The following is a 27230-nucleotide window of genomic DNA, read 5'->3' as shown; positions in this document are numbered from 1 at the left end:
AGAATCTGCAGCATGATCTGGGCCAACTCCCACTAACGAGCCGGCCAGGCTTTGGGGCAGAGTCACGAGCGAAGTTTGTGAGTGTATTTTTGGGCCGAATCATTCAATATTTAGTAAGTGCTCACCATGCGGAGGACATGGACCGTGACACTCTCTTCAGTAGGTTTAGTCAAGCATGAAGTGTAGTCCACTCCAGTAAACATTTTTTAAAAATATATTTTGATATCTTGTTTTTAAGTTGTCTGAATTTCCTCTGTATCCTCTTTTCCCCCTCCAAAAGAACTATCCCATGTAATAAATATTTTTAATAAAAAATAGAGTAAAAATTGAGTAAATCCATCAACAAATACAAAAGAAAAAGATCTTTAAGATTTCTGCCGTGGCCCACATCCACGGGCCTCCCTCTTTGGCAAAGGAACAGAGGGAGAAGCATCTTCTCTCGCTCTCTGGGCCTTTCTTATTCTTTGAAATTTTGGGTTTACTTTTGATCGTTTTTAAGTTATTATTCCCACTCCCATTGTGGGGTCCATCTAGGCAAAGCTAAATGGCTCTTCTGTAGCAGACGCTGCTAAAGTGCAGCATTACACACACAAGGCCCCGGCCTCCCGAAATGATGGTCTATTAGCGGACCATACAAATGTTTACACAGACAAGTCGAATTTTCTCATGGAGCCAAATCGCTTGTTTTTTTTTTTTTTTTTTTTTTTTTTTTTAAACCAAGTTACTCACCTCCAGGAAATAAAATACTAGGCTCCTTCTACTCTCTGGTTAGACCCAAAGCCAGCTCCAGGCCCAATGCAGAAGGCAGGGGGGGAAGAGAGAGAAGGGGGAATTCCCCCTGGGAGAGCAGAGCACACCGAATTGCTTCAGTCAATGCACTCACTAATTACATTTGTGTTTGGAAAATGTTCCTGGGGATCCCGGAGTTGAGACTCAGTTACTTGGGGAATCTTGCAAAGAACAGGAACCAGACACTGAAAACAGCCTCTGGAGAGCACAGGGACAAACAGCAGATGAGGCAGGGAGGGCTGTTCTCATTCATCTGCAATTTCATGTGCACTAGAGACAGACAGACACAGACACGAGGAGGGGAGGGAAGGAAGAAGGCTTGGGGTTCTGTGGTCTGGAGGAAACTGCCATCCCTGGTGCAGCACATCTGGTCTCTTAGGACTCCTGCACTATGTAGATGCAACAGCGTTTGCCATGGGGCAGGGCAAAACAGGATGCTGCTGGGGGCCCTGGGCATTTTGCTCCCCCTTATCCCAGCAGAGCATGGCATCTTTCCACTTAGAACCCCATATCACACACCCCCCCACCATTAATCCAGCACTAGAGTCACCTTCAGGGCTGCCTGGTCCTGGCTTCATGGCTCAGCCCTAAGACCATCTGCTTCATGTGCCTCCCAGTCCAGGCCACCTGCAGATGCTTCGAGCTCAGTGGGCTCTACCCCAAAGTGCCTGGCACTCCTTCCTTGTGAAGCACTTGGGCAGGGAGAGCCGGGGGAGGCTGCCTGGTGATAAGGAACCCCCATGAGCTCTTCTCCAGGCTCTCCTCTACCCGTAGGGGCTGCAGACTGGCCCCTAGAGCCCCAGATCAGCCAGTCCTGGCTTTTGACCAGCTCTGCCCTCACCGATGCCACAGAGCCCTGAGGGCCAAGCGTCCACTGGTGGCCATTAGTTATCATCTGCAGGATTACAAATGCCATCATCTCCCTTCGTTGGGGATGGCCAGTGCCTGTGGAGGCGGGAAAGGGGCCTTGAGCTTGCCTAAGCCTGGCGAGGTGGGCAGCTGTGGGCACTGGTGCCATGGGGGTTCACTGGCAGCGTGGGAAGGTCGGCAGGCTGGGAAGGGCTCAATGCCAAACGGAACGTTTTATATCTGTGGTGATAGGGAGCTGCTGTGGTTTATGAGGGGCAATACAGCTATACCCGCACTTTAGGGAAATCGCTTTAACAACAAGATTTATCGATTGGAGGAGGGAAGGACTCTGAGGAGTCCAAGCTACCCCGGGCTATTGAAATAGTCTAGAAGGAGGGGATGGGGGCCTGCACCAGGCTGAGGTCAGTGAGAGAAGGAGAAAAGGAAGCATCCATGAGAGATGATGGTACAAGGATGGAATAGACCTTAGCATCATAGTGGGGAGAGAAGTCTTAGGGACTGGTGCCTCTTCAGTAATAAGAGAAGGTAGGAGGGGAGAAAGTGTAGGAGCCCAAAATCACAATCCCCATTACTACAGGGACAAAGAGCTTGGGCATGAGGACACCATGGTGAACCCAGATGCTCTCCTCCTCCTTCTGTTCCTCCTCCTCTTCCTCTTCCTCCCTGCTCTTAGCTGTAAAGTTCCAGGAAAGCCAAGATCTATAGAGAGAGGCCAGATGCCCACTTGTCCTATAAGTGACAGTGGTTGAAGCCCCTGCAATTCTCAGGTTCTATGAAGTTAATAGACTAAAGGTCCCAATCAATTGATTGACTGGGTCTTCTCGCCGACTCCCGCTCTGCTTTAAGAGTTCTGCACATAAGTTTCATTGACAAGCGGCCCCCTGGGCTTCATAAGGTCCCCAAATCTGCCCTTCCAGACCTTGATGACTCTTTCCCCAATGTGAGAAAATGTGCCAAGAGCCCAGTTTTTGGTTTTGTTCTGTTTTTATTTAAAGGCTTTTCAGAAAGAGAACATTTGATCACTCCGACCTTTTCATTGTATGGATGAGGGCACGGAGGTCAGGGATGGGGGAGTCCTAGATTGTGGCACCTGCCAGGGCTCAGAGACAGTACCCTGATCTTTCCTTTGAACAAACAGCCCCCAATTCTACAAGTTTGACTGTTGGGCTTGGTTGTTAAGTTCTACATGAAATCTTGCATTTAAAGTGTGTGTGTGTGTGTGTGTTTTTTTTTTTTTTATCAAATTTATACAACCATAACCAAAAGGAAAAAGGAGGTTTGGAGCCCTAGTCTCCTCAAGCCCAAATTTAGCCCCCAGGAACTCATTTCCTCTCACTGGACAAAAAGTAGTGAATCTTGGGTCAGAGAATCCGAGTTAAATAAATCCTGCTTCTGTTCCTTATTGCCAGAGTACCTTGGAGAGAGCAGCCAGCTCTCTGCGGCCCCCCTGAAGCAGGAGGTTTGGTCTTCCACTTGTACCCTTTAGTTCGACCATTCCTTGTGACATAAATGCCTCCTGGGAGGAAATCTTTCTTCCGGATCAATAGTCATTAAGAACCCTGGAGTGTTTTACTGTGGTAAAGATGAACCTTCACCTCGTCTGGCCCAGACACACCTTTATGCCATTTCCCAGACCCTTTATGTCACCCTCCAGATAACCATGGATCTCCCTCCCAAACATTTGCCATTTCCCAGCAGGCATGTCACCAGCTCTGCACTCCCTCCGCTTCCCAGCCCTCCCTCAGGTCCCCTACCACAGGGTGCAAGCTGCTTGCCTGCCAGGATGCTCCGTGTCTATAATCCCTGCTCCTGGAGGCACCGAGGACGCTGGATCGCTGCCCTGTGTCCTTGCTCAGCACAGCATGAGGAGGAGGGGTGACCCTACAGGAGAACCAGAGAGATCCACATTTGGGGTCCTGTGCACTCACAGTTGTAACGCCAGCACTTAGAACAGCACCCACCAAGGGGCCAGTAAGTGCTTTATCGATCTTCGTCTGTTCCCCATGTGCCAGTCGCTGGCTTGGGCATCTGGCGCACTGTCAGTCAGGCTGGCTGGCCCCAAGGGTCTCCTTTGAGACTCTCACACAGGTCAATGATTGTTACCTCCCGTGGGAGTGTTTCATACAACGCGCCTTCCCTCCCCTTCAAACAAGAAAACCAATGAGCAACGCAACATGGAAAAGTAAACCTGGGATGGCTGCCTCTGCAGGATGTGAAAATTGTTTCTACAAAGTGAGAGAAGATGCATCTGATCCCTCCGCTTCCCTCAGCGGCTGTGGGAGCTAGCTGCGGGCATGGTAACCGAGGAGCTCTATCACCACACTGCTTTGGGACCTGGATTCTGGGGTGTTCACTCCCTTGAGAAAGATGAACCGTCCCCCTCCCAAACACTGCCCATGGTCATCGGGGCTTGCTCTCACACTTGGGCTCATTGACCACAACTACAATCCTTGAAAAAGTGCTGGATCTTAAGACATAGAAGAGACATGAAAAGTGTTTGCACCTTACTTCCCAGCCAGTGTAGACAGGAATCAATATGGCAGCATGGAGATCTATATCCCTTCCCCCTGGACACCCCTGGAGCTTTCTCTCAGGAAGGCAGTAAGCCCCACCTGGTATGCCACAAGCTCATGGGACTTTCTTGGGATCGGGCTAAGGGGAAGGCATGAAAGGGGGCATAGTAAAAGTAAATAAATACAATCAGCTAGGTTAATGTTGCCATGGTTACCAGAACATAGGCCAGAGGACGTTCTGCTGGCAAAATGGCCTGGGAACAACTGAGCGACAGAGAGGGCGGGCCCGACTGCAGGAGAGGTCATCCCAGCAACAAGGTCAGTCTGGGAATGGAGAGATGGAGGGATACATGGCGAGTTAGATGCATAGAGATAAATAGAAAGCAAGCCAGATAAATGAATGCATAGATGGAAAATGGAGGGACAGATGGACAGAGTAGATGGATAGATTGATAAAGTGGGGTTTGGGTAGCACAAGCCAGTGCTAAAGTCACTGGCTAGATAATTAAATTATCTAATTTAATCTATGTAATGTTTCGGGCAGGATTGGAGGATGACTTGCAGCCTCTGCGAATGGATGTCAGGGGCACCTCGCCACTAAAACTTTTATCTATTCCAATGGCTCATTTGGAAAGTTGGATAAGCCCAAGTTACAAGTTCTCATCATCATAATATTAACAACTTTATATAGCACTTTAAGGTTTTCAAAATATCGTGCCAATATCTCATTTGATCCTCACAGAAATCCTGGGGGTGCCAGGTATTATCATCCTTATTTTATAGAAGAGGGAATTGAAGCAAATGGAGATCAAATCACCTCCCCAGGGTCACACACTTGGTGACTCTAGATCTCTGTTTCTATGACTGAACCAGTGCCCAATCATTTAGAAGGATGCGGAGCTAGAAGGAAAGAGTCACAGAAGAGATGGGGAAAAAACATAGGAAAGGAAACCTTAGAATGGTAAAACTGGAAGAGATAAGGAAGAGGCATTTTGGGCAAAGATGGCATAGACCTGGATAGGAGGAGATGTAGCTAACAGAGAAGAGAAAGGAGAGAGACTCAGACAGAGAGAAATGAAAATAGGTAAAGGAGGAGAGATGTGGGAGAGAGAGAGAGAGGCAGGGAGCCTTTATATAACCCAAGTACTCCATAGGTATATAAGTGGCAGGAAATAATGGACAATCTAGTGGCAGGGTTCTAGTCACTGGGTAGTTCTCTGTAGAGGGTTTGCTATAATATATGGAAGAGAAGTGCTGAAGGTTCCCAGCTGGGCAGGAAGGGGGTGGCCACAACAAAAAGATGGTAACTGAGGTAGGATTTCTCCCTGCTGTTGAGTGAAGACTTCCAAGGAGGCTGGATCCATCAGTTACGATGGGTCAGAAGGAAGGGCATATGCCCAGAACTCATGGAAAGAACGGAGAATCCCCGAGGATTAGAGTTTAGAGTTAGCTGTCCATCCTGAGGGCCAAAAAAATAATAGTTGAAAATGCCAGTCGTATGGCAAGTCAGAACAAATCATTCACCTTATAGAACTTGTGGGGCCAATCTGGTCTAGAGCAAAGGATCAGATTTAAGTAGAAATTGGAGTCAGGTCAGGGGCCCTCAGACTTTTTAAATAGGGGACCAGTTCACTGTCCCTCAGACTGTTAGAGGGCCAGACTATAATAAAAACAAAAACTTTGTTTTGTGGGCCTTTAAATAAAGAAACTCCATAGCCCTGGGGGAGGGGGATAATTGTCCTCAGCTGCCATATCTGGCCCGAGGGCCATAGTTTGAGGACCCCTGTGTGTGACTAAACTATACAAAAGGATACCGGTGAATTATAGATGCGATTCAGAAAACTACACGTTAACATTATATATGTTTTACCATATGTCTGTTTATCTTGTTAAATAATTCCCAATTACAGTTTGATCTAGTTCAGGCAGCATCTGGGCCTTTTTTTTATTCCAAATCTGGAAGATCCAGATTCAACCCCTTTCCCACGTTCTGTGTGATTCTAGCCTGTGAAATGTCCCAAACAATTACACCCTCAAACTCTTAAGCCTTCAAGCTTTTAAAAAAAGCTTTTCAATCTATTGATTTGCATTGTCAGGAGTTTTCACTTGGAAATTCCCTCAAAGCCTCGTGTGTAATCCCAGTCCCAAACCCGAATAAATGAATGAAAAAAATAGGCAAGAATTCACTGGCCACGGCCACGTTAAGGCTACATGTGAATAAATTGATATTTAAAAAGACACACTCTTCTCTCAGACACACCAGCATTTTCTGGATACATACAGGTTGACCATCTAGAAAGCTTTCAAGCCTGATTATAAAGAGGGGTTGGGCAGCTTTTCCAGCTTTTTCCTATTATTAAAAAAGACAAAGCCTATCGTAATCAGAGGGAGAAATAGAAGGTTTCAGCCATGGCCAAGTTCCTCAGTAATTACCTTGAGAAGAGGAAAGCCCCCAGTCTCTATAACTACAATCAATCTGTCACTTTTCCTAAGGACATGAACCGCTAACAGCTTCAGCAGCCTCCAATGACTCCCTGAGGTGGGGGGAGGGTGTGTGTATAAAGAACCTCACAGGTCTCCATGGATACAGGCATTTTCCTGCGAAAATGCATTCACTCTTCTAGCCTTTGGAGTCCTGTAAACACTTGTAGTTTCACTTTTTAAGCTGAATCCAGCTCTTTTACAGACAAAGAAGAATAATTAGCCTTCCCTAGACTGACAGGCAAATGGGTCTAAGATGGAAAAATCCCCAACCCGTTCTGCATCCCTGCCCTGCCCCCTCTCTGGCTCTCACTGGACCATCTACCTCTGGGGTTCCAGAATGGACCGCAAGTTCCAGACTGGCCTTTGTCACAGAATTCTAGAATCTTGGGGGGCTTGAAACAGTCTCAGCCCACTCAACCCTGACTAAGAAACCATCCATCCTACAACCAAGTCAACAGCAATCCTCCAAGCTCTGGGTGAGGACCCTCCTGTAAGGGGGGGACTCAACATCTCTAATCATGATTCGCAAGGGAGAATTCAACATCTTCAATGATAGTTCGTAAGAGAGAACTCAACAGACACCTCCAATAATGGTTCGTAAGGGAGAACTCAACACCTTCAATGATGGTTTGGTCACATTTACTTCAGTTTTTGGGGGGTTAGGATTTTATTCATCCGACAAGGAACGTCCCCTCTCACCATTGTTTCTCTCCTGCATGTGAAACCCTCCCACTATTTGAGCACCCCTTCCCCATCCCTAACCTTCTCTTCTCCACCTTTATTTAATACTTCCCTCTGTTCTCATCCCAACAACCTCCATATTCACACGGGCCCATTTTATTTTAGCCTTCGTCCTTTTAGAAGAAACACTCCCAGGACATAATTTCACCATAACCATGGGCTCCCCTGATTCTATAGGCTCACAGCTCCCACCCCGTCTCTCAACCCAATGTCATCTCTGAGGTTCCTAATTAGCATTTGGCCGGAGGTAATGGCATAAGCTCCCACAAAGGGTCTTACCTGTCCCCCTCAACTCCAGTGCCCAAGTGACGGGCAGGTGCCTTCAGAAGGTGTTTCTAGGTTTCACTTCACCATCAGATAAAGGTAAGATTTCTTCAACAGAGAGAGGAGAGGGCTATCCGGGCACCTCTCACCAGGCTGGGAAACTCCGAGACAGGTGTGTACTCCCCCATCTCTCCTCCCCTGGTGTTTGCCACTCAGTTTTTCAAGCTTTGATCAGTCCTCTTTCCTCTCAATTCCCATAGGGACTTGACCAACCACCTTTTGGCTGATGTAGAACAATTGATAGTATGTAACAGGTGGTACATTTTATAATAAATTCCCCAGGAGATCTGATTTGCTCTCCTGATTCTGGATCCCCCTCACCTGCAGATTAAAATAGAAAAAGATTTACATAAGGAAACTAATCACTAGGGACACCCTCACAGTAACTCAGTGACTGCCAAAGTGGAGCGCTTTTGCCTGAGTAATCATGGAGCATCCAGTCCCCCCCAGTCGCATCCACTGAGAGCTGTGGCCAGTGGCTAATTTCTCATTCTCCCTCTGTGGTCATTTGAATTCCCTGTAGTTCCTCCACAGCTCAGCACGGGGTGCTTAACACCACCCACCCACTCTCCAGTCTCCCTCCCTCCTGGCTTTCAGAAAGCACAAAGCCTTCTTTCTTCATGTCTCCTACAGCTTCCACTTTCCAGCTGAACTGCATTTTTCTGAGCCCAGCCCTTTTTCTCCATACCTGGCAGGAATAGAGCAGTAAAATTACAAGACTTATTTCATTTTAATTCTATTATGAACCTTTTAATCATAAATGCCCCCCAAACGAAAAGACAATTTATCATCCTCCGGTGACTGTGCCACCCTCCCCATTCACATTCATGAATCCTTATCACAGGGAGGAGACTGGATGATTAAGAGTCCGATTAGAGAAAGCAGATTAACCTGGCAAACATCATAAATTTCACTCCTAAGCAGGGAGGTTTTCTAAATGCTCCCAATGACTGCCCTGTATAAAATCACAAGCCAGCCTCCGCCTTCCCTGATGACTCGATTGAAATCTACCGAGTTTTTCTTAGGAAAGAGAAAGGAGGCTTATGAATTTTCTTATTGGGAATTTAAAGAGGGTTTGACAGGGCGAGTTTCTAACTGTAAATCTATATTTAAACAGAAAAGAATTTTTTTAAAAAGCTTTCCTTTCACAAATAGCACTGGCTATTTTTCAGTCTCCAGATCTATAACTCCAACCTCCCTCAGCCTTTTGACAAATGAGGGTGAGAAAAGAGAACCTTTGAGATCCTCTCAGCTTTGACATTTTATGGCTCCATGAAAGCAGCAAGCCAGAAGTCAGGTTCATTCCCAATTTTTTTCAAAGAGCAAAGGAATTCAAACAAGGCCTTGAAAGCCATCCATAATTCACATGCATTCAAGGCCTTGGTTCCAAAGTGAACCAAGGTAAAGCCCAAAGGGCTTTGTATTTCTCAGCCCCTGAACTAAGCTCACCTGCCTTATTGAAGATCCAATAAGATCCCTTTGTAGGAAAAGTAAATTGCCAAGCCCAGAGGCTAATCATGGAGGGGGGGGGGGGGGGGTCACCAAATGTGGGAAGCAGTGGGTTTGGTAAGGAGACCTTAATCTGAATCCAGAGACCCTGAATTCAACTTGAGGCTCCAGCACTTACTACCTGTGTAGTAAGGACACCCCTTAATCTATCTAGGTGTCGGTTTCCCTCTTCATAAAATGAGACTGTTGGATTAGAGCAGACAAAAATTATCTCAGAAAAAGAAATGGTATCTTCGAGGTCATTAACCTCTAATTGAAATAACCCTTAACCTCTCTAGGTCTGTTTCCCTGTTTGTAACATGAGAGTGTTGGATTGGATCAGACAAAAGTTATCTCAGTGAGGGAAAAAATGGTATCTTCCATGTCATTGACCATTGTAATCAAAGTGAAGCATTTTTTCAAGGATGAATGTAGGTGATAAACCTCAGTCTGAGGAGAGTGGGAGTGTAGGATTCTCCCCACTGTCCGAGCAGCCCACTTTATCCTGGACATTAAGAATCCTTGGCCTACACGATCTATTTCCAAGGTTCCCTTTGCTCTGTCTCACTCGGACTTGTGTGACTTTTTTCCATTTGTAAGATGAGGAACTTGTACTGGGTGACCTCTGAGGTCCCTTAGAGCTCTAGCTCTAGAATCCATGCTATGTGCCTCAGTTTCCTCTATTATAACGTGAGGAAGTTGAACGTCTGAAGTCCCTTCTAACTCTAGGTCAACAATCCAGTCTTTGATGCAAGGTACCTTATAACCAATGAGGAGCTCTGAAGAATAGAACTGATGAATGTCATCCAAGAATTGCTTATGGCAGAAGGTAGGTGGTTCCTGTGATGAGAAAGAGGGATGACCTTAATCCCAAGGGGGAGGGCCTGAGTGGGACCCTCCCTGAGATGGGAGAAACTAAGGAAGGCCCCCAGCATGCCGGGAAGACCCAGTGTTGGGTGGACCTGGCCCAGAGTGGCACAGGCAGCCATGGGGGAGTGTCACTGGAGGGAAGAGCTCAGCGAGTGAGATCACAGAGCCTTGTGACTATGACTAGGGGACTCCCTCAGTCTACCAGGAGTAAAGTGTGCAGATGACCCAAAGACAGGGAAGAGAGGAAGTCAGCTGCAGTGGATTCCCAATGATGATAGACAAGCACTAAGTGGAAGTAATGTCGTTGAGGAAATGTATGCTAAGTATGACGGGCCAGGGTTGGGATGAGAGCCATAGCTCTAGAGTAACTCGCCATAGACGGATTGACTTTTAAGTAAAAGCTCCTTTGGGGGGGGCATCCAATTCACATTTCTACAGCACTTTGAAGTTTGCAGAGTAACTTTCAATACTCCCTTTTTTGATCCTCACCACGATCCTTTGAGGTAGGTGAGGAAACTGAAGCCGGTTAAGTGAAGTGACTTGCCCAAGGTCACCCATTAATAAGTGTTGAGGGCTGAGCCTCCAGGTACCCCGAAAGCAAGCTCCTCACCTTTTAACCAGTCTGAGACCCAGAGAGAGCGAGTTCCGACGTCACATAGTGACCAAGTAGGGATTTGGATTCAGAGAGTGGACCTCAGATGCAGGAATCCCCTTCCCCGTGGCTTTTTGTCCCACGTGTCTCAGGAAAGAAGCCTCAGGTGTCCAGCCCCCACCCGGTGCCCTCTCCTGGATGATCTGGACAGGGCAGCCACAGGAGGTTTGTGGGAAGTCATAATACCACGGGCCCTTTGACTTGTTGCTTTTGTTTTAAAGTGGAGGAGAGTTTTTCTATGTGTTTGAGTTCCTCCAGAGAGGGCTGGCCTCCTGCCCCCAGCCCTCCAGCTCCTGGACCAGAGGCGCCAGCTCTGGATGATGTAATGGGGCTCCACACCGGCTCTGAGGCTCCGGGGGCTCCCAGCTCCTGGGAAACCCCCGGCCTCCCGTCTCCTGGGCAGAAGGGCCAAGGAGGGAGTCAGGGCCCCGAGGCTTGCCTGCGGGGTCCGAAGCCTCCCTAACTGAGGCCATTGAGCCTGCGAGCGCGGCCGGGGTCCGTCCCGTTCCATCTAGAGCCCCTCTCTTGCAGGGAACGGGGAAGGTGAAGGAGGCCTGGCGGCCGCTGGCGGGCTCCGCAGTCACAGCAGACTGGGCAGTTGAAAGGAATCCATTTATGTGAACAGGTAGAGTCCTGGGCGGGAGGCTGCGGCCCTCTGACGCCCATCCCCCTCACGTGCAGGAGCGGCCAGTAAGGGGAGGAGCAGCTGGGCCGAGCTCGGACCGCGCGGGCGCGGGGGCGGGGGCGGGCCGGTGCATAGCCCGAGCTCAGGGGTCCCTCCTCCCGGGAAGCCTCTGGCTGTAGCTCCCTTGGTTTCCGGAGCCCCTCCCTGGGCCACTATCCCAGAAACCCCGTGAGAATCCCCGGCCCCAGTAGCACTTATGGGGAAGTCTTGACCGTGACCTTCCGGGCCCCGGGAGTAGGGGGGTGAGGGCCAGCTCAGCCACGGCTCCGGCGGGTGGATCGTTGCCCGGGTCTCGGCACGCTGCCAGGAGGAAAAGACGGAGGAGGTGGTTGCCTCGTTAGCTCCCCCTCCCTCATCCCCAGCTCCCCCTCCCTCATCCCCGGCCCCCAACCTTTGGCTTCCGACTGCCCCGGACCGGGAAGACTGGGGGGGCTGAGGCTGCGGGGGGTGGGGAGGGAGCGGTCGGGGGGCCGGCACAGTGGTTGCCATTGAGGCAGCGGCGCCCCGACCCCAGAGCCCGGGGTGGGGAGGGGTCGGGGGCTGGGGCACACGGCTCTACCCCCTCGGAGCGGGCGGCTGTGGGCGTGCGCCGAAGCTGACTCCGCTTTCCCAGGGCGGTTCTCGGTTCTCGCTCCACGCGCCCCCCGGCCTGGCAGCCGCTGCCAGCTCGGGGGTGGGGGTGGGGCGGCCCCGCGGAGTGCCAGCGGCAGCCTGGGCTCGGGCTCAGGCGCCGCCTCCCCTCTCTGCTCTGCCCGCAGGCGAGCGGCCCCTCCCACGCAGGAGCTGCGACCCAAGACTCAGTCGGCGCCACCTTGCTGTGCAGGGAGCAGGGGCGCCCGTGGATGTGCCCGGGCCCAGGGGATGCTGAAGGTAGGGAGGCTCTGTGGGATCCCCGCGGGGGCAGGAAAGCTCCCCGGGCCGGCCGGGGCTGGATGTGCCGGCAGCGGGAGGACCGCGGCTCTGCCCGTGGCAACCGGGCTGCGTCCTGCCATTGCGGCTGTAGGGGAAGCAGCCCCACTGGCGGGCGTGGGGGCGAAGGGAGCCCGGGACGGGGAGCGCTTATTCGGGGGGAATGGGAGCTCTTAGGGGGGCGACTGGGAGCTGTCAGTCAGGGAGCCCTGAGTAGCCAGAGGACACAGGCGCCTGCTCATGGTCAGGGGCCAGGGCTTAAGTGCCAGCCACACTAGCAGCGCCGATGGCCTTGCGTGCCCCCTGCCAGGGGACTGTAGACTTGGCGCCCAGGAGAGCGTGACTCCCATTTGGAGCTTTTCGAGCCCCAGCGAGCTCAGGAAGGCAAGTGAAGGTCAGGCTCCAGATAAGGAAATAGCACTGAATCAAGTGACTTGCCCAGGCAGCCTTGTGGCCAACTTGGGATTCAGCCCCAGGTGTTGGGGCTGAAGTCCACCCTCTGATCGAGCAGTTTGGGCCTCGGGAATACTTTTCTGTGAGTTACCCGCGGGTACTGGCTGTGGGGATGGAGATCACCCTCATTTAACAGAAATCAGGCCGGTGAGCCCCGGTGAGCCCCCAGCAGTGTTGTTGGGAGATTTGGAATCCCTGCTCCTCCCTCCAGTTCAGAGAACGTGGAATTCACCCACGTGGGACAGTTTGTGGAAGATCAGCTGCCAAATGTTTGGGAATCTGTGAAAGGTCAAGGGGCTTGAGGGAGCTGGGAGGTGAGAAGTGGGGGAGATATGGGGGTCACGGAGTGAAGGAGTCGTGTCTGCATCAGGAGGCAATTCTAGCATCCTTTTTCTCCCCCCCACCCCCACCCCACCAGTTAAACCTGGTTCTTAGAGAAAGGAAGGGGACATGGCCCGAGATGATGTAAATGACCCAACTTTCTGTCTGATGGTGTTGAGAGATGTCACACAGAGACATGGCAAGATTTTGCAGGGGATTGAGGGAGAGGGATGAGTTTAGGATCACTCCTAGGCTGTCAGCGTGGCTAACCAGAAGGAAGGGGTTCCCTCAATGGAAATAGAGAAGTCCGCCAGAGAGGATAGTTTGTGTGGAAAGAGATTTTGTTTTGGAGATTTTTGAGCTTGGGATGTATCCAGAACATCCAGTAGGATTTCTCTAATATGTCTTCTCTAGACTAAACAGACCTGGTTCTGGCAATGATGAATATTCCTCTTCCTTCAATGACCTGAAAAAAAGTTAATACATCACACATCTCCTTGAAGGAAGAAGTCAGAACTCTTGCTCCTCTCTCATTCGCATCAGTTCTGCCCTGCACTCTCATGTAGGTGCAGAGCCTTGATCTCTACCAATGAGGGAGAATCTTATTCCAGTGGGCTTGGAGAACAACCACTCAGAGTCCACAAATCTATCTTGGGCTCCCCAACAATGGCTCATTTCAGTAGGAGTCACTGGCATCTTTTCAACATGGATTTTCATTTATTCTTGACTTGAGGTCAACTAAAATTTTGAATTTTTTATGGAAGGAGTAAGGGAGGAACAGATTGTGCTTTTATGAGATCCACTATCTCCCAGCATCCAAGGCAGAATATTTTTGATAAAATATCAAAAAAACAGTGATAAAAGGATATTTTATTGGTTTTTTTTTCAGTAGTGGGGAGTTTTTTTTTTTTTTCTTATGTGTGTTTGAACAACTTGCAGTTCTTCAAAACCTTACAATTTCTTAAATACAATCTGGGCCCTAGTCATTGTCCAAATTCAGGAGCTGTCCCAGGTATGTGCATTGTTGGCAGTACTCTGCCTATTGAGCTGTGTACCATACAATGGGTGATGAGGAATTCTTCATCCATTTGGGTTTTCCTATGTGGATGGTTAGACTGGTTTTCTTTGGAGTAGTGGTAGATTTTGCTAAAGAGGCTTTCAGTATTCTGAGGCTTGATGCAATCAGCCTAACATCATCACAAAGAGGAGCCTCTGGAGCACTTCACTATCACCGGGCTGTTCACCTGCTATTTGTATTCTGCATTGCACATCCTCCATGGCAAAGTGGACTCCTTGGATCAGTACCCATTTCTTTGTTTTATGCCATGCTTCATTTAACAGTGAGAGGATCATGAGGAAGGGGGAAATTCATTTCAAATTTTAGACCCACAAATGTGATGTTTATCTGTGTTCCGTGTGAAGAACAAACCTAAGGACTGAGATTCTGCTCAGGAATCCCTTCTAGGGAAAAAGCTATAGGATGATATCTCTGCATAGGCAGAGATCCATGACATCTTTGGGAATGGTGAATGCAAGTACCATGGTCTATTAATAGGCCGACTGTCTTTCTTTCCCTTGGATAATCTTTTCAAGGATAAATGCCTTGGGTAACACCCTCTGGATTTGTCCTTACAGATGGCATCATATAATAACTATGATTCATATTATACCGAAAATCCTGAACCCGGGGACCTGATTGAAGTCTTTCGTCCAGGTTACCAGCACTGGACTTTATATCTGGGTGATGGCTATGTCATCAATATGGCCCCAACAGGTAAGAGCCTTGCCCAATTCTTTCTTCAAGATACATTTTCATTTCTACCTGTAGTTTTTCTAATACCTATATTTCCCATTGTGTCTGTCCCCTTAAAAAAAAAAAAAGTCTGATGTTACATGTATTATTCCATGCCCATGATCCTTTGCCTCTGCAAAGAGCAGGAGAGATGTCTTTTTGTATTTCTTTGGAATCAAACTTGTTCATTTTAATTTTACAGCATTCAGTTTTGATTGTTTTGCTGTTGTCCCTCCTGTTTATTTTGTCCTTGTTATATAAACTGATTCCTCTGGTGGTTTGCTTCACAGAACAATTCATACAAATCTTCCAATTATTTTTATCTTTATCAGTCATTATTTCTTATAGCAAAGTATAGTATATATATATGTACATATATATATATATATACACACCACAATTTGTTTAGCTAATTATTGTTTCTCCTAAGTTTCATAGAAGCATAGGATTATGATTTTAGTGATAAAATGAACCTTAAAAATCATCTAGGCAAAATTCATTTTACAGATGAAGGAAGAAACGGAGGCATACAAAAGTCACATGACTCTCCACAGCTTGCACAAGAAGTAAATGGTAAAATCTGGATTTGAAATCAAGTCCCTTGATTCTAATCAAACCCAGCACTCTTTCCACTGTCTCCTATCATTTCTCTTTATAATGTGCTTTCCTAGTATAATAGCCATTAGCTCCCACCTGAAGCTCCTCCTTGAGGTAATCAAAAGAACTGAAAGAGCATTGAGAGAGGGGAGAAGAGATGAATGGAGACTTTTAAGCATTTGGTTTCATTTTTAAATTATTTATTATAAACTTATTTATTAAAATATCATGATTAATTTAGTATAAAGTTAATGGTGAATATCACTATTCAACTTTCTTTGTAACTACTTAAACTTCAACTATTAAGAACCATATCAAACATCCTAACAACTTGTCAATGCCTTTGTCAGTCTCTCCTGCATTTGTCCATTCACCTCTGTCTGCTCTCGCTCATATTGAAGCTCGGGGAGGGAAAAGGGGAAGTGAATGTGATTTAGTTTTGTAAAGATCCATCCAGAATTTTTTTTTCATTCCTCATAACACTCATACATATTACTCTTCACAGTATTAAAGAATTGTATTACATGGATGTGATAGGATTTATTTAAGCATTATATTGCTGCTGATGGCTACTTTTTCTTCTTGTTTACAAATAACTTTGTCCCAAAATTTCTGTTTTCTTTCTACTGGTTATCCTGAACTTTTTATATAAGGAATGAACTCACCTGGATTGGCCAGTTCCCAGGGTTCAACTAAGGCCTGTATTCTGAGATAAGAAGAATATCCAATAACATTAATGAATTCCATGGTTAAGTACCTGGGCCAGCCTGAGGGATACAGTGACAAAAAGACAAATTGTCTTTGCCCTCTAGTGCTTACATTCTACTGGATCATTTTGTTCCCTTTGGGTTTTTATTTAAGGGAAGTTTTATTATTATTTGTATTTGTTTGATTTTTTAATTTTTATTATTTGTATTTGGTTTTTGTTTTTATTATTTGTATCTTTATGTTATTTGCATTTGTTTGCTTTGTTATTTATTATTTGTATTTTGCTTTTTTATTTGTATTTGTTTTTTGCTGTTTGCTTTTTATTATTTGTATTTCTGTTTATTGTTATTATTTGTATTTGATTTTTGTTATTTGTATTTCTTGCTTTTTTATTATTTGCATTTTATTTTTATTTGCATGTATTATTTGTATTTGAATTTATTTTTATTATTTGCCTTTGCTTTCTATTTTTTTATTTGTATTATTTATGTTTGTTTGTTTTTTTTATTTGCTTTTTTTATTATTTGTCCTTGTTTTTCATTATTAGTATTTGTTTGCTTTTTATTTGTTTATATTTGTGATCTGTCGCTCTTATGGTTATTAGTATTTCCCCAGCCCTGCAAGGTCGGAGGAGTAAGCACGAGTCTTTTTCATCCTCAGAAGGATTGTTCCCAAGCAGAGGGAGGTGGAGAAGTCTGGCACTGCCTCAGCCTCCAGGGCTGGGTCTGGAGGCCTTGGGTCTCCCATGTGACTGACCTAGGGCTTTCTCTCTTGCCTTTCAGAGGACAGCTCCCCCGTTCCGTTCACAAGCGCTAAGTCCGTATTCAGCAAAAAGGCCCTGGTGCGGATGCAGCTCTTGAAGGACGTCGTGGGATCTGACACTTACAGAATCAATAACAAATATGATGACATGTACTCGCCTCTGCCGCTAGATGAAATCATCCGGCTGTCAGAATTCCTCATTGGGCAGGAAGTGTCCTATGACCTGCTGGTCAACAACTGTGAACATTTCGTGACTTTGCTCCGATATGGAGAAGGGATTTCGGAGCAGGTAACTGTCCCTTCTCTGTGGGCCGCCATGGCTCCCAGCTTGGCTTGTGGGCTTCAGAGGATGCTGCCCTTATCTGGGAGGGGAAGTCTGTGCTCTCGGGGAAAATCTGTGTTCTTTTCTCTTGGCTAGTTCGGGCTGAGAGCAGAGAACATACTTATTGGCTCTGGAGGGAGATGCGCTGGATTCAAATCCTGCTTCTTTTTCTGTGCCACTTTGGTATAAGCATGTGTCCTCTCTGAACTCCAGCTTCCTCATCTGCAAAATGAGCTTCTCGGAGGTCCTTTCCATCTTAGGTCTCTAAGCGCCAAACCCAGGGCTCCTGCTGCCCACCTGGACCTCCCACGGGCACCCCCGACTCAACATGTCTAAAACCAGGATGGGAATCTTTGCCCCAGCCCTGCTCCATCTCCGGGCTTCACTCTTCTGGCAGTGAGACCCACCATTCACCCAGTCTAAGGGCAAAGCCAGCCTTTGGTCTTTAATCCACCCTCTCCTTTTCTCTAAAAGCCAATTGATCAGCAAGCTCTATCATTGCTCCCCTAACGTTTAGATGATCAACTCCTCCTCCTAAACTCACTGCTCCCAGCCCTATGCAGGATGCCATGAATAGATAACTGGCAGTTTCTCAACAGCTCAGAGGGGTCCTGTTATTATTCCCATTTGACAGATGAGCAGACTGAGCCTAAGAGAGATTGATTTGCTCAGGGTCACATAAGGAAGTGTCTGAAGTGCCTGAAGCTGGATTTCAGCTTGGGTTTTCCTGACTTCAGCTCCCTCCCCTGCACCACTTAGCTGCCCCCATACCAAGATGAGACCGATGGAGATTACCCTTAAGGACAGATATGGCTAACCTCCACCGGGGGAAGCCAGACTGGCTTGAGAAATTAACTGACAAGCTATAGGAAGCACCAATATTGACTTTTCATGAAATTAAAAGGAAATTGAACTTGCTGCTATGACTGGGATAAATGTGCTACTCTTCCTTTATTCTAAAACACTCCTCCCTATCCCCACGTAAACATAATATACTGAAAAATCCTCCTCAGCGCTGACCCAGTCTCAGCAGGTTGTTTGTTCACCAGTTCATTTGTGTGAGTTAAGTTAGAATTCATAGGACTTCATTCTGCGTTGGGGAATTAAGAAAAAATTCATCATCTTCACAGATACATGAAATGATCTTTGCCTTGAGTGGGGGGGGGAGGAAGGACTGCCACTGAGGCCTCTGGATCTTCTTCCAAAGGAGACTTTTCTGTTTCATTTTCTTTTTTTTTTCTAGGCCAACCGAGCGATTGGTGCCATCGGGATTGTAACCGCTGCTGCCGGCGCCTTCTCCCTCCTTGGCTTGTTTCCGAGCAAACAAAGGCAAAAACACTATTAATTTATTGGAGAACTCTTAGAACTGATGGAATTGTGAGAGAGAGAGTAGCCAGCCACAGGATGACTTGGGGCCTTCTTTCTCTGGGTCACTGATGCTCCCGGACACGGGCTCGGTGACACTGTGGCCACGCTCGTCCCCCTGCCCGGTCCCCATGTTGCTGACTGCTCTGGGTGCCCTAATGTGGGTCTGTGAGGGTGGGGGAGGAGCTCCTCAGCCAGGGCTATATTTGAGGTTTAATCAATCATAAGAGACTCTTGATTTCCCAAAGGCGGTTTCTTTGTATTTATTTGTGGCAGAGACTTGCCTTCTGCCACAGTCCAGAGCGAGCCAGCCCCTCGTGTTAGCTCTTAGAAAGGAGGGAAATCCATATTAATAAGATGTACCCATTCACACCCTGCCCACCAGGAAGGCAGCAAGGGGGCGAGCAAAGTCCCTGAGATCTTCTGGCTCCAAATCTTGAGTCCAAAAGAAGGCGCCACAGCCTGTGGGGAGAGGTCGGCATTTGGAGCCACATCCTTGCCAGGTCTCCCTCCAGGAGCTTTCTGTGTGCCTGGGGGGGGACAGGGGGTCCCCTCTTGGCTTAGACCCAGAGTGCCTTCCCAAGGGCTACACACGGGACTGGCCGGCTCAAGGGTTTCTTAAAAGCCCAACTTCTTGTCTGGTGACGGGATGTAGTGACAAGTGCCATCGACTGGGAATTAGAAGATAAACCTCTGACCCCAAGGCTTGGACGTCTCAAGTCCCTCTCCACAGGCAGGCTCAGTGTTCCTCCCGGCAGGCTCCAAAGCCCGAGCTGGGGAGCTTAGGCCATCGGTGTAGAGAACATCCCAGGGGGGAGCGTTCCGTCCCCCAGGCAGGTCACCGATAGTCTGGGTGAGATGTCTGAGCAGGCAGCAGGACCGGGAACCACTGGGTCGTTGCTAAGGATCCCTGTGGCCTCAGGGTGACTTAGAAAACCCCGTGCAAGCAGCAGACATGGCTCTGTCCTATTTTCAGTTATCTTGTTAAGGATTTTAGGCTCTGTCCTATTTTCATTTGTTTTGGTAAGGATTTCCCAGTCACGTTTCCAGGTGTAGACGGGCCGTGTTTGATAGCTCTGGTCTGGAAGGCAGATGTGAGCCCAGGGCTCCTGAGCCCAGTTTGATGATCTATACCTGGCCTCTAAAAGAAGGGGGGGAACCATGCACCCCCTTTAACGTGGCTCCACCCAGAAACAGGCTGGCGGACATGTCTTCTCATAGCCCCCTTCTGTGCCCCTTTCCTCCTGGGGCGGCCCCCATCCCCACCCTCTGTTCTCAGCGCCTATGCCTACCTCCCAGGGATAAGGCTCAGTGCTGTCTCTCTCTCCTCCACCCCAGTCCGAACCCCACGCCCCGCTGTGTCCGACTTCTGGGCAGTAGACATGCGGGGGCTCAGGATGTCATGGTGTGCGAGCCAGAGCCCATGTATGACCCTGCCCCAGCTCATGGGCCTTCTGAAAGAAGCCTCCATTGCCTGCCACGGTCACAGTCTCAGCCCCCAGACTGGCAAAGCCCTTCCCAAGAACCCGGGAGTGGGGACCCCAGGAACTCTCTCTCAGCTCCCCAGGTCACAGATGAGGCACAGCTGCCTCAACTGTCCGTGTTCACCCAAGGAGGAAACATCTGAGGGGAGCTCATTCTTTCTTGACACTGGGCTCGGTCACCGGGGAGAGCCAAAGATGGCATTTGGAGCAGTTCTATTTTGAGGAGGGCCCAGGATGGAGCAGTGGCTCCTGCCTGCGCAGCTCCCCTAATTATAGCCCTGGCTTGCTTTCCAGGGGCTCTGCCCAAGGCCCAAAGGTCCCCGAGAGCGGTTGGTTACATTGGTCACCGTTCCAGCTGGAAATCTGGTGGGGCTCGTCTCATGTTGCGTGTGTTTTCATGGCTTGTGTCACGGCTCCATTGCAGTGTTTCTGATGGCGAGCGAGGCTGTTGCTATTTAGGAAGGTGTAAGTGGGTGCAGTTTGGGGTTTGCTTCCCGTGGATTAAGTTGATAAAAGGCACCACAAGAAGCTCCTTGGTTGAGGGCAGAGGGAGCACTGGCCTGGAGTGTCAAAAACCTTGTTCTAATTCTGCTTCTGGTACTTCCTCCTTACTGGAACCTGAGCATGTCACCGATCCTCAGGAGCCTCAAGCTTGAGTCCACAGGGTAAACCCGGGTGCATCCCATGCCTGGTTCTAGGTGAGTCTGGAGGAACAATGTTGTCCTTCAGAAACATGGGGCTGAGTATTTTTAACCGGGTCCAAAAGAGAGACCCTTCCTAATACTCTGTGGCAAGTGGCCTAAAACAGAGGGTGTATTTAATCAGCAGCATCTCCCACTTTTACTCTGCCTGGAGCGGGTCCTGAGACCCTCAGCACAAGGGCCCTCATCAGGCAGGTAGTGCTGCCCCCTCGTTTTCTAGATCCCTCATTCAGGACGGTCCAAGGCAAAAAACTGTGGACTTGGCATCAGAGGACCTGGCTCATTCACTGACCACCCACGTGACTTGAGAAAGCCCTTCGGCCCCTCTGGGCCTGAGTCTCCATCTCTGTAAAGTGAGAGGACTGGACCGGATACCCCTGACATCTCAGCCCTGCCATTGATGAGCCTTCGAAATGAATTGAGATACCTTGCGACTTAATGGAAAGAACAAATTGAAGTGGACGAGTTTGAGGTTTGATCCTTTCTCAGCAAATCTCTACCTCTGTGGGTCCCAAAGTCCTCAGCCCTCAAGATGGAATGTTCTGCAGGAAACACTTTGTAAGCCTCATGTGTTTGTGGGCACCCCGGCTTGTCTTTTCCCAGAGGCATTCCCATCAAGCCCCTGTAGAATGGCAGCCAGAACACCGAGTGCCCAAGACCCAGACTTTGAGCCCGCCTCATCTTCTCAGGACAGTCATTCTGGGTGGAAGTCGGGGCAGAAATAAGAGAGCTGGGGCTCACACATGGATAAGACTTAGGGAAGCCGGGCCACCTTCCACTTTGAAGAATCCCAGATGAAGAAAGGGACCTTGGCAGTTCTCCAACTCCATTCCCCCATGTTCCAGGTGAAGAACAGAGGCACAGAGTGACTTACCTGGGGTCTGAGTGAAAGTAAATACAGATCTTCTCGATTCCAAGCCCGACATTTTCCCATTTTACCCAGCCTCCAATAGTGTGACAAAATGAAACATTTCTTTTCAGCATAGAATTCCCATCGAAGCCGGGGCCATTGACTTAGACAGATGGCCCCAGCAGGAGCTCATGCTTGGGAGTGCTGACTTTGGACAATATGACATTGATCCATTTGAAAATCGTTTCTGCTTCTCAAACCAAGCATCTCCCCGAGTCAAGGGCCAGTTTTAAACGTGAAGATCTGCTGGGGCTGCCTGACTCAGAGCCGAGGGATGCCAGAGACTGTGAAGCACGTGGGCCTTGGGTCGTCCGAGGGCAGGGGTAGGTCTGAGCAGACCGAAGCGTGTTAACTGCACAGCACAAATGGCATCAGCAAAGCGATGTGGGAGCAGAAAAGACAGCAAGAACAAGGGCTGGACGGCCCACCTTTCCTGCTGCCGGTCACCCAGTGTCAGGAGAGGAGAGAGGAAGGGCCCGGTGAGATCATGCAAGGGAAGGGCTCAGACAGGAACTGCCCAAGATGAGAACCAACCAGAACTGAGACGCATCCTGCATCACTGGAGAGGATCCCAGGTTAATGATGGTCTGCTGAGTGCTCAGCTCATGTGTCACTGATGCATTTGTACAGTTTATTCTTAACGCTGGTGGAAATGTAGAGCTGTATTGTCAAGAGGATTCTTGGTCTGGTCAGATTTGAGTTAGACTGTCGTTTTGGGGAAAAGATAACTGTAACATTTTCCCATTAGTGAAGATTTGGGGTGACTCACAGATGGGGAAACCCTCACTCTATTGAGTGACATCAAATCTGTATGGCATGATGCTTCTTGCCTCTCCAGTCCGTGTTTCCGTTAAATAGTCAAGGCTGGATTTATGACTTTGGCTGATCCTCCCAAAGTTGGGGATGGCTCCAAAGGAGGAGACATGAAAAAGACAGAATAAATTCCCATTGACCAGAGAATAGATAAATAAGTTGTGATACCTAAATATGATGGACTAATCCATGAGAAACACAATATGATGAACACAGAGTAAATAAAACAGGGGTCATGGTGACTTAGATGAACCTGATGCTCAGTGAAGTAAAAAGAAACAGGAAAACAGCAGACAGATTGACTGCCACAGTGTAAATGGAAAGAACATACCCATAAAATTAAACACTGAAGTTAAAATGACCAAGTTTTCCTCACAAGAAGAGATAGACTGTCACAGTGTAAATGGAAAGAACATACCCATAAAATTAAACACTGCAGTTAAAATGACCAAGTTTTCCTCACAAGAAGAGATAGAAAGATCGCTTCCCTCCCTTTCAGGGAAGGGACTTTGGGTGTGGAACATTGCATATAGGGTTAGACTCAGTTAATGTGTTGGTTAGTTTTGAGGAGCTGATCTTTTCCCTCTCTTAAAATTTTTTGTTATAAGGAATGGCCCCCTGGGGATGAGGTATAAGAGGAATTTACTTGGAAATGAAGATGATGTTACAAAAAAGGTCAGTAAATTATTTTTGCTCTTCTCGATAGAATTTGCCAAAGAAAGGGGAACAGGACATTCTCATTTACCCAAATAAGTATATGGACCCACAAATATTATAGTAGCTCATGATGAAAATCAGAATAGCTCATCCTTCCTTTTACTTTAAAGTTTGCAGAGCACTTTATACATTTATCTCATTTGATACCCTCAACACTCCTGGGAGAGAGGTGTTAGCTCCATTTTATAGATGAGGAAAATGGAAAAGGTTAAGTGACCGCCCAAGAATCACACAGCTAGAAAGTGTCTAGTAAGTAAGATAGCCTGCAGATTAGTGTCCTTGTGAAAAACAGTTGAGATGATTCTTTGGCAAACAGCACCTTAAAAAGCATGCGATTCCCAAACAAGTCAAGTACTGTTGGAATTGACCAAATAAAAGCCAATCTTCTCTGTTTCTGCTAATGCTCATCCACAAATATGTTGACCACCCAGTAAAGGGACAGGATCCCAATAGGGCAAGGCTATTCAGGTCCAGAATAAACTTTATTGGGAAATAAATAATAGTCCATAAGACTCACTGTCTCTATGCTGGAGGACAGTCCTGAATGACATCTGTTGGGTCTTCTCTTGGGAGATGCTTAATTCACAGGGGAAGTTCTTTTGGATCCTTGGATGAGGAGGGTCAAAGAACAGCACAGAATCTAATTCCTCCTCCTCTGAGTTGTACTTGATCAAAACAGATGCTTCTCATCCACAGGTCATTCAGCAAAGCATGGCAAGGTTTGACATGAGTCAGGTAAGACCTGGGTTTCAAAGCCGGGTCCAGAAATGCTGCTCGGTGCTGCGCCCTATGACATCAACCGTCTGAATCGGTGTTGACTCACTGTTCTCATAGGCAGGGTTGACATAGAAGCCATTTTTGCCTTCTCCTGAGTAATCCGTCCTATTCGTGGGGGGCCAGCTGGGGTCCTGTGCTAGCTTCCTCTGCCATTTCCTGTATTGACTCTTAGAGTGTACCCCCCATTTTTTCTTGATCAGCAGCCAGAAATCGCGGTTTTGAAGAATGGCATCCTGCAAAGTCAAGGGCATTTATCGATCACGAAGAAAGAAATAAGCCATTCTCCCCATTGCCTACTCTCTTTCTCCTTCACCTGGAGAATGTCCCGCAAAATCCCTTCCTCTCCTTCGTTCTTCCTAAGCATAAGCTCATGAGAATGTTCGTGATACCAGCCTCTTTCTTTAGGACTATTGATGGAGTTCCTCTTTGAAAGACTCTTGCCAAGACTAGCAGCCTGCCTTTTCTCTCCTCCCCTTCCCCACCCTAGCTGAAACAGTACATTAAATCTAAGACTTGGAAGATCTTCACTGAACCCTCATTGGTCCAACCTAAGAATTGGCCCCTGACTAAGAATCCCTTGCTATGTTATCCACCCTCTGCCTGGAGACCTCTGCTAAGAGGAAAACCACTACCCCAAAGACAACTCGGTCCCTGCAGGCTTCGGCACTGCCCGCCAACCCCCAGTCCACAGGCCACAGAGAACATGTCCAATCCCTCCAACATCTATACGAGCGGCTATCAACTACTTGGAAGAAAGTTCTCCTGGCCTGACCCCGAGTCTCATATTCTCCTAGGCTAAACAGCCGTGGTTCCTTCACCTGGTTCTGACCTGGAATGGATCCAAAGCCCTTCACCGTCCTGGGGACCCTCCTTAGTTGGCTTTTGGGGGGTGTTCTTAATGAAATTTTAGGGAGCACTGCTTAGGACTTCAACTTTCTAATATCCAAATATAATCGCAGACTAAAAAAATGAAGACAAACTCGATTGAGATGGAGAATCCTCCCTTCAAAACAGGGATGAAAAGGCTGTGATGTTCCTCACCCACCTTAATCCACAAGCCTAACATCTGCTAAAAAAAGTTTGTGATCCCAGGGAAGTTTTTATCTTATCTAGCCCAAGTCTTAGGCTCACCATGCCATGGTCTGGTTATGTCTGCACCATGCTACTTGTAGCTCCAGCCTTCTCCTCCTCCACTTAGAATTTAAACTCCCACCCCTGGGATCCTAGGCTCTGGCTGGTGAGATTTCACATTTTCTAGTCCTGGCAGCAGGCCCCTCTCCCACATTTGGCACGCCCCTTCTCCCAACTCTAGCTTCATTCCACACGTTGTCTACCATTAGAATGGAAGCTCCTTGAGGGCAGGAATTATTTTCTTGTTTGTTTTGTATCCCCAGTTCTTATCACGGTGGAGAGATTTGTAGGAAACCTTAATAAATTCTATTCATTCCTTCATTCTTTACTAAGAGACAGAGTCCTTTCCCTCAGAAAACACATTCAATCTTTGGTGTCTTTGTCCTTTCTTTAAAAAAAAAATAAAGTTACAAGTTTGACTTCAGAAGAACTGGAATTGAATGCTGGCTCTGCTACTTAATATCCCTGTCTGACCTTTACCTCCCTGGGCCTCAGTTTGTTCATCTGTAAAATGAAGGGGGTTGACAAGATGACCTCTCAGTTCCCTTCCAGCTTTGAATATCATGACTCTATGAACATTTGTCCTTGAACGGAAGAGAAAAATTTGGGACAGACGTATTGCAGCCATCAACCTGCGTAAGTAATATTACCTGGCTCTTCTGATGAAGTGGTCTGGGAGAGGCGATCGTTCAGCCTCCAACATGGCCATTTGCCTTTTAATCTCTGGATTCTGTTCCATTACACACTGAAGCATTCATAGCAATTCTAGCCCCCCATTAAATGCAAGCCCATATAATGGGACACTCTGGGAAGTTCAGTCCCAATAACTAAGCCCTTCCTAATCCCTAATTTGGCGAGGCTTCTCTTCCCTCCCCCTGCTCCCAGCCTCTGCTGAAATTACTCTGCATTAACTTCATAGAAATTATCTCAGATTATTTCTCTGTGCACATCATTGCCCCCAAATAGGCTGTAGGCTTTTCGAGGATAGGTGCCCGTTGGTTATGGCTTGCTTTATTCTCAGTGCCTGCTACAGTAGGTGCTTAACAAAATTTTACTAAATGAATTAAAGTTACTCTTGAGATTCTCAAGAGGAGCATCTGTTCCCTTAACCTGAAATTTCACTGGACCCATGCAGACCTTAAGGGAACTCCTTCCACTAGAACACAGCATAGTTGAAAGCTGGGGGGGGAAAAGTCTTATATCTCCGATATTTGTTTTCTCCCCCAGATCCTGGGCTCACCTCCACAAAAAATGCCACACAGAACTGGACGAACGATGCTGCAAGAACTGAAATCCTCCATGTTGTGATTGTTGGGATGAGCTGTTGGGAAAGGGTAGCATGTCTCAATGTTATACGTTTTGTCCCTCAACCATTCATGTTCATGGAATGTTTCGAGACAGAGCTATAACTAGCAGGCGGCCAGTGGGCTCCATCACAAGCCCATCTCCACCTCGGGATGTAAAGGAGAATTCTTCCTTTTCACAGAACCTTCCATTCCCCACCCATAGCTGAAACGTTCTCTAAGCCCATACTACTGATTTGTTCAATGGTCCTACTTATCCCCTAATGCCCAAGATGGTCTTTTAGTGCCGGTTCTTCTCAAAGGGCCTTTTCCACCTGATTGAAAGAATCAAGTTACTGTTTCATGCATCCAAATGGTTGAATCCAAGGACTATTTTTGCCATGTTGTCCTCCCTCTCCCCTGATCCCTATTTCCCACTCAAATGTTTTTGCCCTCAATGAAAAACTCCTAATTTAGTACTGCTCTCAGTTCACAAAGCATTTTTTTCAGAACATCCTCACAAGGAGGCAATGTACCTCGATTACCCCCATTTTATAATGAAGCTCAGGGCTGTAAGTGATAAGTTTCATGGTCATACAGCAATCTAACAGGTATCAGGTCTCCTAATTTCAAAACTAGTGAACCTACACTATTCCATATGGACTCCCTATTATACACTAAGAAACCTTATTTTATGCCTTCAAAACTGAGGGGAAATTAAGCTATTTTCACAAAGCAAAGTATACTTGAAACTTGGTCCTGGAACAAC

The 27230-nt window shown here is 47.5% G+C and overlaps 2 protein-coding genes and 1 long non-coding RNA gene across 15 annotated transcripts in view; 1 reads left to right on the top strand and 2 right to left on the bottom strand.

Annotated features, from left to right (window-relative positions):
- Positions 1-2883: 2883 nt before the first annotated feature.
- On the bottom strand, positions 2884-8072 carry LOC116422171. Of its 2 annotated transcripts, none has more exons than XR_004232714.1 (2): positions 7677-8072; positions 2884-3540 (listed from the first exon to the last, which is right to left on the bottom strand). It is a non-coding gene; the product is annotated as an uncharacterized LOC116422171 (long non-coding RNA). The 2 variants fall into 2 exon arrangements; XR_004232715.1 differs by lacking the exon at positions 7677-8072 and adding an exon at positions 6606-6960.
- PLAAT1 (phospholipase A and acyltransferase 1) lies at positions 7030-26495 on the top strand. 12 transcript variants are annotated; one of them, XM_031957402.1, is made up of 12 exons: positions 7047-7249; positions 7575-7644; positions 9939-10038; positions 11263-11356; positions 12175-12286; positions 14735-14873; positions 15399-15464; positions 16979-17247; positions 18524-18609; positions 23162-23228; positions 23967-24005; positions 24248-25499. In XM_031957402.1, exons 5-12 carry the CDS (start codon positions 12278-12280, stop codon positions 24419-24421), a joined length of 849 nt encoding a protein of 282 aa, XP_031813262.1. In that variant the 5' UTR covers positions 7047-7249; positions 7575-7644; positions 9939-10038; positions 11263-11356; positions 12175-12277; the 3' UTR covers positions 24422-25499. The 12 variants fall into 12 exon arrangements, with proteins under 12 accessions (XP_031813271.1, XP_031813267.1, XP_031813272.1 ...); XM_031957410.1 differs by lacking the exons at positions 7575-7644; positions 23967-24005; positions 24248-25499 and adding exons at positions 25720-25814; positions 26406-26495 and having other exon boundaries at positions 7032-7249; XM_031957400.1 differs by lacking the exon at positions 7575-7644 and having other exon boundaries at positions 7032-7249.
- The window catches only part of ATP13A5 (ATPase 13A5), a 98151-nt gene continuing 97139 nt past the window's right edge, over positions 26219-27230 (bottom strand). The window contains exon 29 of the mRNA XM_031957399.1: positions 26219-26499. Coding sequence (XP_031813259.1) covers positions 26335-26499 — 165 coding nt within the window. The 3' untranslated portion in view covers positions 26219-26334. The remainder of the gene's footprint in view (positions 26500-27230) is intronic.

Source organism: Sarcophilus harrisii, chromosome 3 (genome assembly GCF_902635505.1).
Source record: "Sarcophilus harrisii chromosome 3, mSarHar1.11, whole genome shotgun sequence".
Taxonomy (NCBI): Eukaryota; Metazoa; Chordata; class Mammalia; order Dasyuromorphia; family Dasyuridae; genus Sarcophilus; species Sarcophilus harrisii.
The sequence above is the reverse complement of the archived record's forward strand: the minus strand, read 5'-3'. Positions and strand labels throughout refer to the sequence as shown.

What these genes read in the sequence shown, in the direction of transcription:
- PLAAT1 (XM_031957400.1), top strand. An exon ending in CATCAATATGGCCCCAACAG is followed by an intron (nt 14,874 to 15,398) that starts GTAAGAGCCTTG and finishes TTCATTTTACAG; the next exon opens with ATGAAGGAAGAAACGGAGGC. An exon ending in GCTTGCACAAGAAGTAAATG is followed by an intron (nt 15,465 to 16,978) that starts GTAAAATCTGGA and finishes CTTGCCTTTCAG; the next exon opens with AGGACAGCTCCCCCGTTCCG.